Source organism: Sciurus vulgaris, assembly GCF_902686455.1.
Source record: "Sciurus vulgaris genome assembly, chromosome: 11".
Lineage (NCBI taxonomy): Eukaryota > Metazoa > Chordata > Mammalia > Rodentia > Sciuridae > Sciurus > Sciurus vulgaris.
The window spans coordinates 27,268,655-27,283,581 of record NC_136472.1 but is presented as its reverse complement, the minus strand read 5'-3'; the positions used below and the strand labels follow the sequence as shown (position 1 = coordinate 27,283,581).

Below are 14,927 nucleotides of genomic sequence, written 5' to 3'. Positions count from 1 at the left end.
ATCTGCATTAGTTTTCTATGGTTGCCAAAACAAATTACCAGAAATTTAGAGCCTTAAGCAACAAAAATTTTATCATGTTTCAGTTCTTCAAGTCTAACGGTTTCACTGGGCTAGACACAAGGTATGGACAAGTCCACGTTCCTTTCTAGGAGGTCAAGGGCATCTGTAGCTTACAGGCTGATTTGAGTCATTGGTACAATTCTGTTCCTTAAAGCTCAAGAACTGAAGTCCCCATTTCCTTGCTGACTACAGTTGAAACCATCCCCATCTTCTACAGCTGCACCTCTTTGACCATTCTACCTTCCTCTTCTACATGAGTAAGATCATGTAATTATACTGGGTCTACAAAGGTAATTCAGGACAGTCACCACATTTCAAGATCTATAACCTTCATCACATCTGCAAAGACTCTTTTGCCACCAAGAGTAATGTATTCACAGGTCCTGGGTATTAGGATGTGTACCTCTTTGGCAGACTATTATACTATCTACTATGTATGCCATAGAACACAAGAGAGGCCAAGCGGCCCACATCAGATGAACAGCACCCAAAGAATTGTGAGGAACAATAAATGTTGTGCCTAAACCTGAACAATAAATGTTGTGTCTTTTTTGCTACTGTCTCATAAGTAAAGCAAGCCTGTGGCTAAACCCTAACAATAAATGTTGTTTTAAGTTACTTAATGCTGGGGTGGTTGCTTGGGCAGCAAAAGCTAACTGATACAAGAGAAAGGCTATACCACTCCTGAGGGCTGTGCCACCCTCGGCCCAGTAACTTGTGTATTTCCTTCTCTGCACTAGTTCAACAAGTACTGACTAGGAGGTCACCGGCAGTCTTCTGTTTCCTGAGTCATAAGATTTCTTCCTCTAGTCAAGATCTGAAGATTACTATTTAAATTAAACCAAAGTTAGTATTATTCTCTCAACAGAACCCTAGAGGAACTTTTTGCTGTACACCTAGAAGATATATACATGACAACTACACACGCTGGAAGTTTTTGAGAAAGATCTGAAGTAAGGACCATCTTTTGATAGTGTGAAAGCTGATGATGGAAGGGCGAAATTTCACTGTCACCTAACCATTACTCTTCGAGGCATAAACCGTCTAGGGGGACATTGGAGCAGTCTTGAAACAGGGGTCTCTTACCTTTCATTAGGTAAATACATTTCTCAAACAGGCTCCCTCTTAAGTTTGCTGATGCTTAAAGGTCTGGAAAGCTTCAGCAGAAGGAAAATGCCAATAGCAAGTTAATGTCCCCTTGGCTCTTTTGGCTGACTTCCCTGTGACTGGGTCTTGACTATTAATTGAATGCTATTCAGATTCCATCTCAAAAACAAATGAGGATGGAGACCAGAGGCCTGCCTTCCCCAGACTGATAAGAGCAGCACAGTGCAATTATACCAAAACAGCTTTGTTTTGGAATGTAATCACCGCCCCAGCCTTCTTCCCAATGGAATGGCAACAGTGTAATTACCTCTTCAGGATCCATTGTTTGGGAATGTAATTCTGCTACAGGGTCCTCTTTCCAGCAGAAAGGAGCTACAACAAGAATATAAGAGAATCTGTAGCCCCCTGCCCCTTAGCACTCTTGCAAGCTGAACCAATTATTTTTCTTCTTTTTAAAACCAAGTTCAGATTTCAGCCTATTTTTGCACCAATGAAGAACCACCCTACACCTCTTAATGGCTCCAGATGAAAAATCCCAATCTATAGGTCGATGGGCAGAATCCCAATTCTAACCCTTTCAAGTACTAGCTGTGGTCTTTGGCATATTACTTCATCTCTCTTTAGCCTCAGTTTCCTCATATGTAAAAATCAGTAATGAGAGTTTATAACAGGAATATTGAGAAGATTAAATAAATTAATATGTGAGATGTGCTTAGAGTAATACTTCGTATAGAACAAGTGCTCTTATGGTTTGGTTTGATTTCTATACACTTTTGAAGCACCATATTCCATAATCACTACATTTTAGAAGCATGACTTAATACTAGCTCATGACCAAATCTAAGCCTCAGTTACTAAATTCTGTATTTCCACAACCACTCCATCAATTTAGTACAATGGGCAATGTTTTGGATAATTTCAAAGGTTGCTAGAGGACTGTCACAGTATCAGAATTATCTGCATGAGTAAAAACTTCATTCTAATAAACAAGGGTGACTAGGGATATTTTCATGTCATTGTTTTCATATATGTTACTACTCGGAGAGAAACCACAATAAAGGCAGTGGTGTGAAATCTTGTTATTGGGAAAAATCAAAAACATAAAAAGCAGCCAGTGGCAATATGTCAATACGACAGGTTCACCATTTGACCCAGCTATCCCACTCCTTGGCCTATACCCAAAGGACTTAAAATCAGCATACTACAGGGATACAGCCACATCAATGTTCATAGCTGCTCAATTCACAATAGCCAGATTGTGGAACCAACCTAGATGTCCTTCAATTGATGAATGGATAAAGAAACTGTGGCATATATATATAATGGAATATTACTCAGCCATAAAGAATGATAAAATTATGGCATTTGCAGGCAAATGGATGAAATTGGAGAATATCATGCTAAGTGAGATAAGCCAATCTCAAAAAACCAAAGGTCGAATGATATCGCTAATAAGTAGATGAGGACACATAATGGGGGGAGGGAAGGGTTAGTGTTAGGGTTAGGGAGGGGGGCAAGAATGGAGGAAGGAAGGACTGTATAGAGGGAAAAGAGGGGTGGGAGGAGTGGGGGGAAGGGAAAAAATAACAGAATGAATCAAACAACATTACCCTATGTAAGTTTATGATTACACAAATGGTATGCCTTTACGCCATGTACAAACAGAGAAACAACATGTATCCCATTTATTTACAATAAAAAAAAAATACGACTGGGGAAACAATTCACCCTTCTAATCATTTTCATTTGTGAAAATAAATGCTCTATTTTCTCCAGGGATCTACTGTGCACCCCACTTCCCTTTAAATTCTCATTTGAGACTTACCTCCTTGTGCAGCTTTCCCTCTTTTCCTTTTATAAACCAGTTAATTTCTCTGCTTTAGGAAGGAATAGTTTTGGATTTTGTTTTACCAGTCACAAGCCACAAAAGTAAGAATTATAAGTTTGTTTGCCAGTAAGCCCAGAAGAAAACAGCCCCAAAGCTCAAGACAGGGAAGTGGAGCTGGGTCCCTCCTGCATGGCACACAGCTGCAGTGGGCTGGGTCATGTTGAACCCAGGAACTCACTTCAACAGCCCTGTAAAACGAGAGACTGTCTTTATAGGATGAAGTGGTTAAAGACGACTACCTGGCTCTGGAGTGACACTCAAGAGATACCCCAAAGAAACACGGCTTCCCCATCACAGTCTGGTTCAGTGGCAGGACTAGAGGCACTAGGACCCTGAGGTAGTAGGATCACAAGTTCTTGGTTAGTGTGAGACCATGTCCCAAAATAAAACACAGCTCAGTGGTGGAGCCCCTGGGTTTAATCCCCAACACCAAAGTAGGGAGAAACACTCCCAGGGGTCCAAAGGCCCCCAGTCACCCACCTGCAGGTCATGGCTTAAACCAAGACATACAATGATGTTGTTACAGTTGACAGACACAAGGACCCAGGGGACATGCTGGTCTTGTGGATCAGCAGGTTTAAAAGAGAGGAAATTAACACCCACAGATTGGCTCTACTTTGGTAGAGAGGGTGAGAGGTGCTGTCTGCCAGCTTCCATGGCATTTTCAATCAGTTTGGAATAAAAGAGGCTGCTTGGGGACATGAAAAGGAAAAGAGAAAGAAAAATTAATGTGAGCTCAGAGCTTAGAAGTGAAGCAGGAGTCAGCTTGGGTTATTAGCTTCCAGCATTCATATTGATCACTTAGGTAAAACCTGATGGAATACAAAGGATAACTAAGAGGATTGTTCCAAGTCTTTCCAGGACTAATCGTAACCAAGTTTTAGACTTGAGAAATTTCTGAAGAAAGCTTCTGTTACATCCACTGGAAAATATGGGCTTTGCCCTCACATTTGGCTTTTTCTTTCCTTACATCTCTGCAGATTTCTAGATCATCATATCATTTGTCCTCAGGGACTATAAAACATCTCAAAGTGCAGACCAATTATTTCCTAAACAGAGAAGTAAAAGATTCTGGCATTACAGTGGGTCATTACAGGTTAGAGAGCATCTTTTCTAGCATCTTCAAAATGAGTAGCAATCTAGAGTACACAATCGTGAGACTTAAGTTTTGAGATCACACAAGATGGACAGAGGCCAGAGAACTTAAAATACAAGTAAACAGTGTGTGTGTGTGTGTGTGTGTGTGGCGGGGGGGGGGGGGGTAATCCCAATTCAGACATACTAACATTTTCTTTTTTGAAAGAGGAAAGGAACAAGTGCAAAGTTAAGTTATAAAGATGGAAGAAAAGATCATTTCTCCTAGGAAAGAAATGCCTAGCAGACAGATATCCCAGCACAAAGCTAAATTATCTTTTGTTTTCTGCTGTAGAAATGTAAGTTTCCCTGAGCTCTCAGCCAGTCTTCTGTTTATACTTTTACTTTAGCATTTAGCACAACACTCACTGTCCTGTAGGTCTTTATGAGCACAAAATTCAGTAGATAATATGCTTATAGAAGACAGAGATAACATCTTGTTCATCTGAATACCATCAAATACCTAACACTATTCTATAAAAAAGTTTAATAAATGCTTACTGGGTCAAAATGGCTAATATACCAGCTAAGCACTCTGCAGGCTATGAATTAATTCATTTCCTCACATTATTAATAGCTCCAGACCAAGAGTTATACCTCAGGAGCTCACCAGCACAACATCTTGGGTTCCTGGTGCACATACCCCTTAATGTGGTACCAAGTCATCTTTTCTCATGCCTCTGCCTTTGTTTTTGGCTTAAAAAATTAATCTAGGCAGTGGTTCTAAAATTTTAAAATTCACCAGAATCATCTGGAAGACATTTTAAAACACAAATTCCTGAACCCTAAAGCCAGAGTTTCTGACTCAGAGGTCTGGGGTACAGCACAAGAATTTGCATTTGCAACAAGTTCTGATGCTAACTATCCAGGAACTACATTTTTCAGAATTCCATGTTGCCATGGCTACATAATAGCAAGTACTTGATCTATAGAGTAGATGTTTATTTCATCAGCAAAGACAAGGGTTTTTCAAATGCAAACTTTGGGATTACTCTTTATTGTTTGGATAACAGCTACAGGCAACACTGGATACACAGATTGTCAAACTGTCAAAACATAGACCCTCAGTTCACCATATGTTGGCACCCTAGAGCCCAAGCTCCCAGACTTTTCAACTCATCATTGAAAAGAGGTCAAAGCCCTCCTTGGGACCCAGGAAGTGCACTTTTGGGGAGAAAGGCCGAAGTATGGGTCTATCAGTAAGGGAACTGCCATAATTCTAATTCATATTGGCCCCAAAGCTTATAACAAAAAACGTATAATGATAATAGCTAACATCTATTGAACACTTATTATGTGCCATATAATATTACTCAAGTATTTCAAATATATATGAATTGAGTATCCCATATTCAAAATGCTTAGGTTTAGAAGTGATAAGATTTCATATCCGCTCCCCCCACGCCAGATTTTGGAACATTTCCATATAAACAAAGAACTTTTTTTGGGAATAGGACCCAAGTCAAAGATGGAATTCACTTATGTTTCACATACACATAACCTGAAAGTAATTTTATAAAATATTTTAAATAATCTTGAACATGAAACAATGCTCCATGGTATGGAATTCTCCTTTGTAGTATCATATATTTCAGATTTCAGATTTTGGAATACTAATACTACACTAATTCATTTTATCCTTTAAACAATCCTATGTGCTAAGTATTATTCTTAGGCCCATTATACTGTACAGATGAAGAAACAGAGGTCCAAAAGGTAAAATAAATCACCAAACATTAGAATGCTAGGGTTTGGGTATTGTGGCACACACCTGTAATTCCAGCTAATGTAGAGGCTAAGGCAGAAGGAACACAACTTCAAGGCCAGACTTGGCAACTTAGCAAGACCCCAAATCAAAATAAAAAATAAAAAGGCTGGTGATGTAGCTTAGAGGTAGAGCATCCCTGGGTTCAACCCCCAGTAACACGTGCGCGTGAGCGCACCTCCACTCCTCCTCAAACACACAAGTGCTAGGAAGTACCAGAATGAATATTTGAATTTAAGCAGTTTGGCTCCAAAGCCCAAACATTTTGCTATGTTGCCTCACAGGCAAAGGGCATCTATCTTTCCTGTGCCTCACTCAAAAGATGAAGGTGGACACAAAGATTTTTATGAACCACACTCAAATATAGATAGCCTTGATCCAAGCCCATATTTGTGCTACAGATGAAACTCTCAGAATGGTAGTTAAAATTTTAGGGGAAATTATTAAATTTTTAGTGGCAAGGCTAGAAACAAAACAAACAACAAATAACAAAAAAAAAAAAAAAAAAAAAAAAAAAAAACAGAAAAAAAAAAAAAAGCTCAGCTTGGTGGCACATGCTTGAAATTCCAGCTACTGGGGAGGTTGAGGCAGAAGAATTGACAATTTATTTAAGACCTTATCTCAGAACAGAATAGGATAGCTACCCTATAGACACACACACACACCGCCTGTCCCACCATAAAAACACAAACTCATACTATTTCCTAGCTTGAAGATGAACTCCATGTGGGCATTTAATTCTCTTGTAATATCCAAAGCACCCTGGAAAAGGTTAAGCATTGAGAAAGTGCTATATACATTCCAAAGTGACAATACAGAAAGCAGCAAATGGGGAAAGCAGCACAGAAAGCAGCAGTGGGGAAAGATCAAGAGAAAATTTCCTGGGGAAAGACAAACGCCCCAGAAAACTGAGTCAGACATAGGAGATGAAAAAATTCACTGACAAGGCCCAATATTTTCCCTAGAAAAGCCTAAAGAAATACAAGCAATTCAACACAGAAACTGGAAGCCAGGTTCCCAATAACACACCCTTCACTAGTGATGTAAGATGTGGTAAAGGGCTGAACAGAAAGCACATGAATGTTCCAGGATCAGTGCACACCAAATAAGCAAAAGGACCTGGGTGTTGTCAGACAGCTGGGAAGGCTGTGTTCTCTGGGAGGAGTGCTACATTTACTTTTATTTCCCAGGCAACCAAGCCAGCCCCTTATCGGGTTTACTTCCATCACTGGAGCAGAAGGAAAGGTAATTGGGTTAATTATTAAAGCAGCACTAGTTAGTACCACCAGCACTAATTGTCCATTTATCTAGAGTTTATAAACAGTCATCCTAATTGATGTTGAGTTGGAATGTGCCATTCACTTCATTTGCCTGGCTACTGGGTACCAGAGGGATAGAGAGCAGAGAGAGACAGAGTTCAGCCAAGGAAATAAAGGGTCCAACACCAGAATCATTGTTCATTTCTACTCATACTCACTTCAATAATAACATGAAGGCACTCGAATGAATCAACTATTACCCATCTTTCCCAGATTTGTGACTTCAAGTGAAGATTTGATAGTGAGGGATTAAGCAATTTGATGTACTAGACAATTATGCTATCAGGTTGTGAAATCAGGCTAATTCCTAAAGGTCAATAAGCTCAAGGCTCCAGATGTCCACTAAGTAGCCAAACTAGACTAGAAGGCTTCCTGAAAGTACTCCCTAAGGAACCAAGTAAGTGGGGACCATCGAAGAGAGAGTAATAGGAGGAAAATGACAACTAAAAATAAGTTAACAAGGGAAAGATAAGTAAATTATTGTCAAAGGAGTAGCTCTCTTACCCACAGCAGTCAACAAACAGAAGGATGCCTGGGGCATAAAGTTACATAAAGCAATGTAACTGTTGGGTTTGTAATATGTATTTGTAATATATGTGACAACAGTAACACAAAGGAGGGCGAAGGGAATGGATCCATAGTGGAGAATATTTATTTCTTACCAGAATCAAGCCTATATAAATCTGAAGTAGATCCTAATAAAATATACTTCAAAATTCAATAAAGCACTAGGCACAGTGGCACAGGCCTATAATCCCAGTTTTTTCAAGAGGCTAAGGCAGGAGGATTGCAAATTCAAGGCCAGCCTGGGCAACGTAATGAGGCTGTCTCAAACATAAAAAAATTTTAGCCTATAATCCCAGAGTCTTGGGAGACTGAGCCAGAAGGATCATAAATTTGAGGTCACTCAAACAAGTGGCAACTAAGCCAGATCCAGTCATAACGCTAAAATTTTAAAAGGGCTAGGGATGTAGCTCAGATATAGAGTGCCCCTGGGTTCAATCCCTAGTACTGGGGGAAACAAAAAAAAAACAAACTTTTACAGGTCTGGGGATATAACTCAGTAATCAGGACTGGCTGACTGGCTTTAATCCTCCAGTATCTCCTCACTCCCCCCCCCCCAAAAAAAAAAACAAAAATCAATTAAAACGGTATATTAGAGCATATCCATTTAACACAAAGTCAGTATAGGAAAAACTGAGGAATAAAAAAAGACATTAAAAATATGAAAAACAAATGGAAGACTAAACTCTACAACAGCATTAATAACAACATTAGAGGTAAGATGACTAAGTAATCCAAAGGTTTATATTGCCTGGCAGAACAAAAAACAAGAGCTGAGCGTGGTGATACATTCCTGTAATCCCAGCAACTTTAGAGGCTGAGGCAGGAGGATGGAAACTTCCAGGCCAGCCTAATCACTCAAAAAGACTGTGTCAAAATAAAAAATATAAAGAAGACTAAGGATATAGCTCAGTGCTAGAGGCCACAGTGAAATTAAGTAAGAAATCAAAAACAGAAGAAAACTGGTGAAATTCACAAATATGTAAATTCTGAACAACACATTCCTAAACAACTAAGGGGTCAAAGAAGAAATTATAATAGAAATTAGGATGACTGGGCAGATAGCCATCTGTAGCCTAAGACACTTGACCAGGCTCTAATGACCTGTGGGCAGGAGCAGGAAAATCCTGACACTTCCCATTGATTTTAATCAAAATAGTAAATTAAGTACATCAGGACCACATCTGCCAGGAACAGATGCTCATTAGGATGAAAGTCAAAAAAATTATGCAGGACAGATAACTAATATCCTAAATTACCCAGGTTGCTATCCCTCAGAAGATTTTTGTTCTTTCAGTAATTATCAGGAGGCTGTCAAATGTCAGGATTTCTCATTTCACTTTTATGAAGCCTCAAACATGCATAAAAATATTATAAGATTAAGAACCTTTTGGCAGATACTCCCTACTTGAATAAGTAAAACAGCAGAGAAGATAGAATAAGAGGTTTTATGAGTCAGGCAGACATGGTTTAAGTTCCAAGTCTGAGATAGAGATGTAGCTCAGTGGTAGAGCACTTGCCTGGTACAAGGTCTTCTGTTTAATACAGGGCAGGGAAAGGAAGAGAGACAGCCTCTCATGGTATTAATGGGCAAGTGACATAACTTCTGTGAACCTGTTTTCTTCCCTGGAAAATGGAAACTCAACCACTTGCCTCACAGGGTTGATGCAATGATTAAAGCAGAACACTTAGGATAGTACCTGGTCCACTGCTGGTAGTCCTTGGCTTTATTTCCTTCATTTCAGTTGCTGTCACTATACAGAACTAGACTTTGCTTAAAAGTCAGCAGGGGGAGCTTCCTAGACTTCTGCCTGTTTCCCCAAAAATGTACCTGGTAGAGTAGCAGTGTTAGATGTATTTACACCTCTTTAAGTATGGATTCAGAGTCTGAACCTGGGTTGATGGGAGGCTGGAGGACACCAGCAATCCACAGAACTGTGGAGAAGGCACCACAATAAGGGAGAAGGGATGGAGTTTAACACACTATTAGAATTCCAGTGCAGTAGCTTCTGTTCTCTGTTATCATTCCCAGGTCTTGAGGGAGAAAGCAGACTGAAAGGATCTTAATTTTCTACATATCCATTTTTGCTGATGTTTCTGAATAGCTTTGATTAGGATTCACAGGAGAATCATTGAAGCCACCAAAGTAATGGTCAGACCTCCTAAAACTGCAGGTGAATGTCTGCTTTGTCCCTCCAGATCTGCCAAATGTCCATGCTTCACCCCTGCAAAAAGCCACTCACCATAAAAAGGTTTCACTTATGTCTGGAGCCAAGAACTAAACAGCAAAATTAAGGTATGGCCTGCCACAGAGATTCAGAGCAGGGATCATGTCCATCTTATTTACCCTGCTAGCCCAGAACAGAGCCTGGCACATAACTGCTGAAGAATAAATACTTGCTGAATATAATTGTTCTGGGACCATCACAATCTCATTCCAATCATACAAGAGAAAGTGCCTTTCCAGGAAAATTGGGAGTGCTTACTGCTAAAAGGCCAATTTCTCTTTCACTTTGAAAGCCATTATTACAATAGCTCAAATACATGATCACAAGTAAGTTTAATAAAAAGCAAAACATCTGTATTCAGGGGGACAAGAAGGCTTGGGGAAAGGGCTGTTACAGTATAAAATTTTCTTCAGTAAGCACCACTTGGTTGTAAAAAGTCATGTCCTGGTACCACATAAAATGGAAAAATTGAATAAGAAAAACCCTGAAGATCAGATAAGTTCCCTGGAAGTTCGTTCTTTGTTTTAGATAAAGGTCCTAAAAAAGGAATTCTATTTTGATGTTTTGTTCTTTAAAACAGCTGTGATTGGGCAGACCAGGAAAGTGGCTTAGACTACATGCCCTGAAGTCTACTGCTGGGCCCATTTCTGGCTCCTCTACTTCCTACCAGCATCACTGTGGGCAAGTTAAAAGTTTCCTCCACTGGAGGAAATAGCACTCCTTTCATAGAAATGAAATAATGTGAGCTGGGTGTGGTGGCACATTCCTGTAATCTCAGTTACTTGAAGGTTAAGGCAGGAGGATAGCAAGTTCAAGGATAGCAAGTTCTAGGCTAGCTGGGACAACAGTGAGAGCCCCCATCACAAAAAATAATAATATTAATTTTTAAAATAAAACTGAATAAAAGAAATACGTGTAAAGCACTTAAAATACTACTGAGTACAAAGCCAAGTGCTAGGTCCAAATATTTACAAATGATGGCAGCTTTAAAGGAAAGACCAATACTCTTAAGATGAATCTTGAGAAAATAAGAGAAATTGGTTTAATTGTGAATAAAAACCATCTGTTAATTTAACTCAAGAATGATTTCATTTTGCTAGTGGCATTTAGCATCATTTGATAGAGAACTTTTCTCAGTAAATTCCACATCTGTAAACAACTGCTGCTAGAACACAGCCCATATTTCTAAAGAAATCCGTAAGTGCAATTAGGCCACTTGGGGTCAGACCACTGGTCATAAAGCAGGGAATAGGAAATAGAGATAAGAGCTACTGGAGGAGGAAAAAAACAACATACAGCTGTTCCAAAAAAGCTAAATGCCAAGAAAACAGAGATTTGCCGGCAGTAGAGGAGCAGGAGGTGCTGTTGGGGGTGGTGGAGGCAGATGTCTGAAACAAAGAAGGGTGGAGAAGATCTCTGTAGTATTACTGTCTGGCAGCAAGTGATTATCTGCCAGCAAGGAGCTTCTACATGCCTTCAGCCAAGCCACAGAGCAGTGCCAGGCAAGGAGAGGAACAAGGCCACAGAGTCTATTTAACAACTAGGGCCAGAGCCCTCCTCAGACAAGACTGTCAGGAGATTGCAGTACAGTCTGTTCCCTTATTGAGCCAGGGCCTGTGAAGTACTGATGTACAGCAGAGAAGCCCCCTAAGGTTTCTGGGATTTCTTGGCCTTGAGGTTGGGTCAAGGATACTACTTCAGGGAGTCCAGATTCCGACAGCTGCCTGCCAGCTGTCATAGCAGCGTGGTAAAATCCCCCCACAAAAAAAGCCTGCGACATTTTCCCAGCCTGACAGTGCCACTGTCTCTCTTGCCTTTAAACTACCACATGGCCTAGGTTTCCATACCAGAATGTCATTTCAAAATTTCTAATAAGATGCTTATTAAAGATATTCCTAAATGGGGCTGATTTTTATTCCTTTTTGCCTCTGCATACATAAATTTATAAGCTGGCAGTGGAAATAGGAGTCGGGGTAGAGTGTGATGGGGAAACAACCTTTGTCACACATACAAAAATAGAATTCTGCTTTGTTTCCTTCTCTGGAAACTTTCTTGAAAGCTGATGCTCTCACCATATCTGAGAGCTTGGTCACATCATACCTCAGAGCTGAAAATATTGGTCACTAAGCAATTCAGTCATCATAAAACTGCCTCATCGCTGGGGCTCTAGCTCAGTGGTATAGCGCTTGCTGTGAGGCACTGGGTTCAATCCTCAGCACCACATAAAAATAAATAAACAAAGATATTGTGTTCACATACAACTAAAAATATACATGAAAAATATCTTTAAAAAACAAAAACAAAAATAAAAACAAACAAACAAACAAAAAAACTGCCTCATCAGGGCTTACCCAGCCCATTTTCTATTCTGTGGAGAGTTCTGAGTCAGCTTCATGGGTCTGTTCCCCTCCTCCTTCCTCAGAAGATTCCACAGTGCCCGGAAACTCCATGTGCTGGCAATAGCAAAGGGTTGGAGAGGTGTACATTAAGCTCCTAATTAAATCACAGGGTCTGGATCATGAGGATCTCACCAACCAAAACATGAACAAAATATCTTCATCATTCAATTAAAAACATGGCTAGGATTTAATTGTTGAATTAAAAAACAAGTGGTTTAAACAATTTCTTTTTTTTTTTCTTTCTTCTTCTTTTAATAACAAAAATGTCTGAAGGAGGTAGGAATAGGCAAGAGAAATAAATGGTTTTCCTCAACCCTGATTCTTGCCTGAAAGTAAGGAACTGGGTATAGAACCCACAACAGTTTTTAGTAATATGACGAGATACCATCATACCTACACAGGCAGGAGAAGCTTCATCTGGCTCCCTGCCCCTTCACAATTTCAAAATCCAAACATACATTTCCTTACCTGCCAGGACCCTATTAACAGAAGAGTGAGTAGCCAAACCAGGCTGTCCACGTTCATGAAAAATCCCAGCATAAGGCAGGTACTCAGGCAACAAAAAACGTCTATAAGAAGAAATCATGTGTGAAAAGCCAATTAAAGACTAGAATGAAACAAAGGCAATACTATCTACACTCAAAAATCTAGGCTAAGGGACATACTGATCCAAAGGATTCCACAGAAGCCCAGAAATGTGCAAGAATTCTAAGGATCATTAGGTGTGGTGATGCATGCCTTAATCCTAGGAACTCAACAGGCTTAAGCAGGAGGACCACACATTCGAGGTCAGCCTGGGCAACTCAGTGAGATACTGTCTCAAAAAAATTTTTTATATGGGATGGGGATGTTGCTCAGTAGTAGAATGCTTGCCTGGCAGGGGTAAGACCCTGAACTCAATTCCCAGTACTACAAAAACACAACAAAAGTCCCAGGATCTGGCCTTGGACAAATTACATTTCTTTCCTGCCCCTCTAAAGTAAAGCCCCTCCACCCAAGGATTCAATCTTTGAACAAAACATTCCCAATGCCTCTTCTTGTTCTTCTTCTGTGGAACTGGAGAATGAACCCAGGGAGGTTCTACCACTGAACTGCATCAACAGTCCTTTTCACTTTTTATTTCAAGACAGGATCTCACTAAGTTTCCCAGGCTGGACTTAAACTAGGGGTCTTCTTGTCTCAGGCTGCTAAGTTGTTGAGATTACAAGGCATGTACCACTGTGCCCAACTTCAATGCCATTTTTCTATCTATTTTCACTGTAGCTAATAATCTACCAAGTCTTCAGGTGACAGGGCTAGAGTATATAGACCCACTAGGAAATAATTAAAGATAGGGATAATACAAAGACCCAAAGCAGGTTTAAAACTAAATCCTAGCTCTCATAAAGGCTCCCTCTATTCCCAACAACCTAACTCTTACCTTGGGACAAAGCGTCCAAGCGAAGGTGCAGACATACGGGCATTGCGAGGAGCTCGGTGCCTGGATCTATCACCATTGTCCCTGGGGAAAAGAAAAAGACTACACATAAGAAAGTCACTAAGACAGAATTACCCACCAGCCCAAAAGACAAGAATCCCCCAAACTAAATTCCTGTTCTTAGAGATGAGCTCACAGAAATCAGTGATCTGGTGGTTCATTAATTTGGGTGGTACATTATTATACCATATTTCTGGACTACCTCAGTAAAATCTCTATGGGAATTTACTAACAGTTCAGGAAGAAGAGAATTTTTCATGAGTTAATGTGGTCTCTGAACACTGCAGCATTTGAAATTAAAGTCAAGTTTAAGTCTTAGGATCTGGAATATATATATATATATAAACATTTTTCTGAATTGAAAGACACGAAGAAAAAACTGGCTTTGGGGATCCTGAAGGAAGAAAAATTCCTCCTACCAGTATCATTTGGCAAATGGTCATCTTCAAATGAATCTATTTGGATCCCTGTGTAGAAAAATCAGTGACAAGTAAAAGGAAAAAAATAGCACAATAACAAAACCAGTTAGCTTTTGAAAGACTGAAAAATATGATAATAATAGACACTATCAGAAAATGCAATCCTAAGCCACGTCATTTGAGTAAAAACAATCTGTTTTCTTTATGGACTATTAAAACAATAGTAATAACCACCATTTATTGTCTACTAAGTTCCTACACTGTGGTTATTAACACTTTATTCCACTTAATCTTTCTAGCTATCGCATGAGGTATTATTAGTTCTGTTTTACAGATAAGAAAACTAAGAACCAGATAGATGAATACCCAAATTCACACAGCTACTAAGAGGGTGAGGCAAGATTCAAGGAAGATCTGAATCTTTCTGTTACATTTCACTGCTTCCTACAAGAAAAGAGAGGAAAGGAACTTCACGTGGCTTAGTTTCCAATGCATCAAAGGAACAATAAGCCAAAGGGCACTGGTTGGACAGAGCAGTTAATTAGCTGCTTAAACAACTCTACAAAA

At 39.7% G+C, this 14,927-nt stretch overlaps 1 protein-coding gene across 8 annotated transcripts in view; it reads right to left on the bottom strand.

Annotated features, from left to right (window-relative positions):
* AMBRA1 (autophagy and beclin 1 regulator 1) overlaps nucleotides 1-14,927 on the bottom strand; it is a 173,764-nt gene that overhangs the window by 75,991 nt on the left and 82,846 nt on the right. For all 8 annotated transcript variants that reach the window (XM_079103398.1, XM_079103397.1, XM_079103401.1 and 5 more), the window contains 2 exons: nucleotides 13,885-13,965; nucleotides 12,933-13,033 (listed from right to left, as the gene is read on the bottom strand). In XM_079103398.1, the coding sequence (XP_078959524.1) occupies nucleotides 12,933-13,033; nucleotides 13,885-13,965 (182 nt within the window). The remainder of the gene's footprint in view (nucleotides 1-12,932; nucleotides 13,034-13,884; nucleotides 13,966-14,927) is intronic.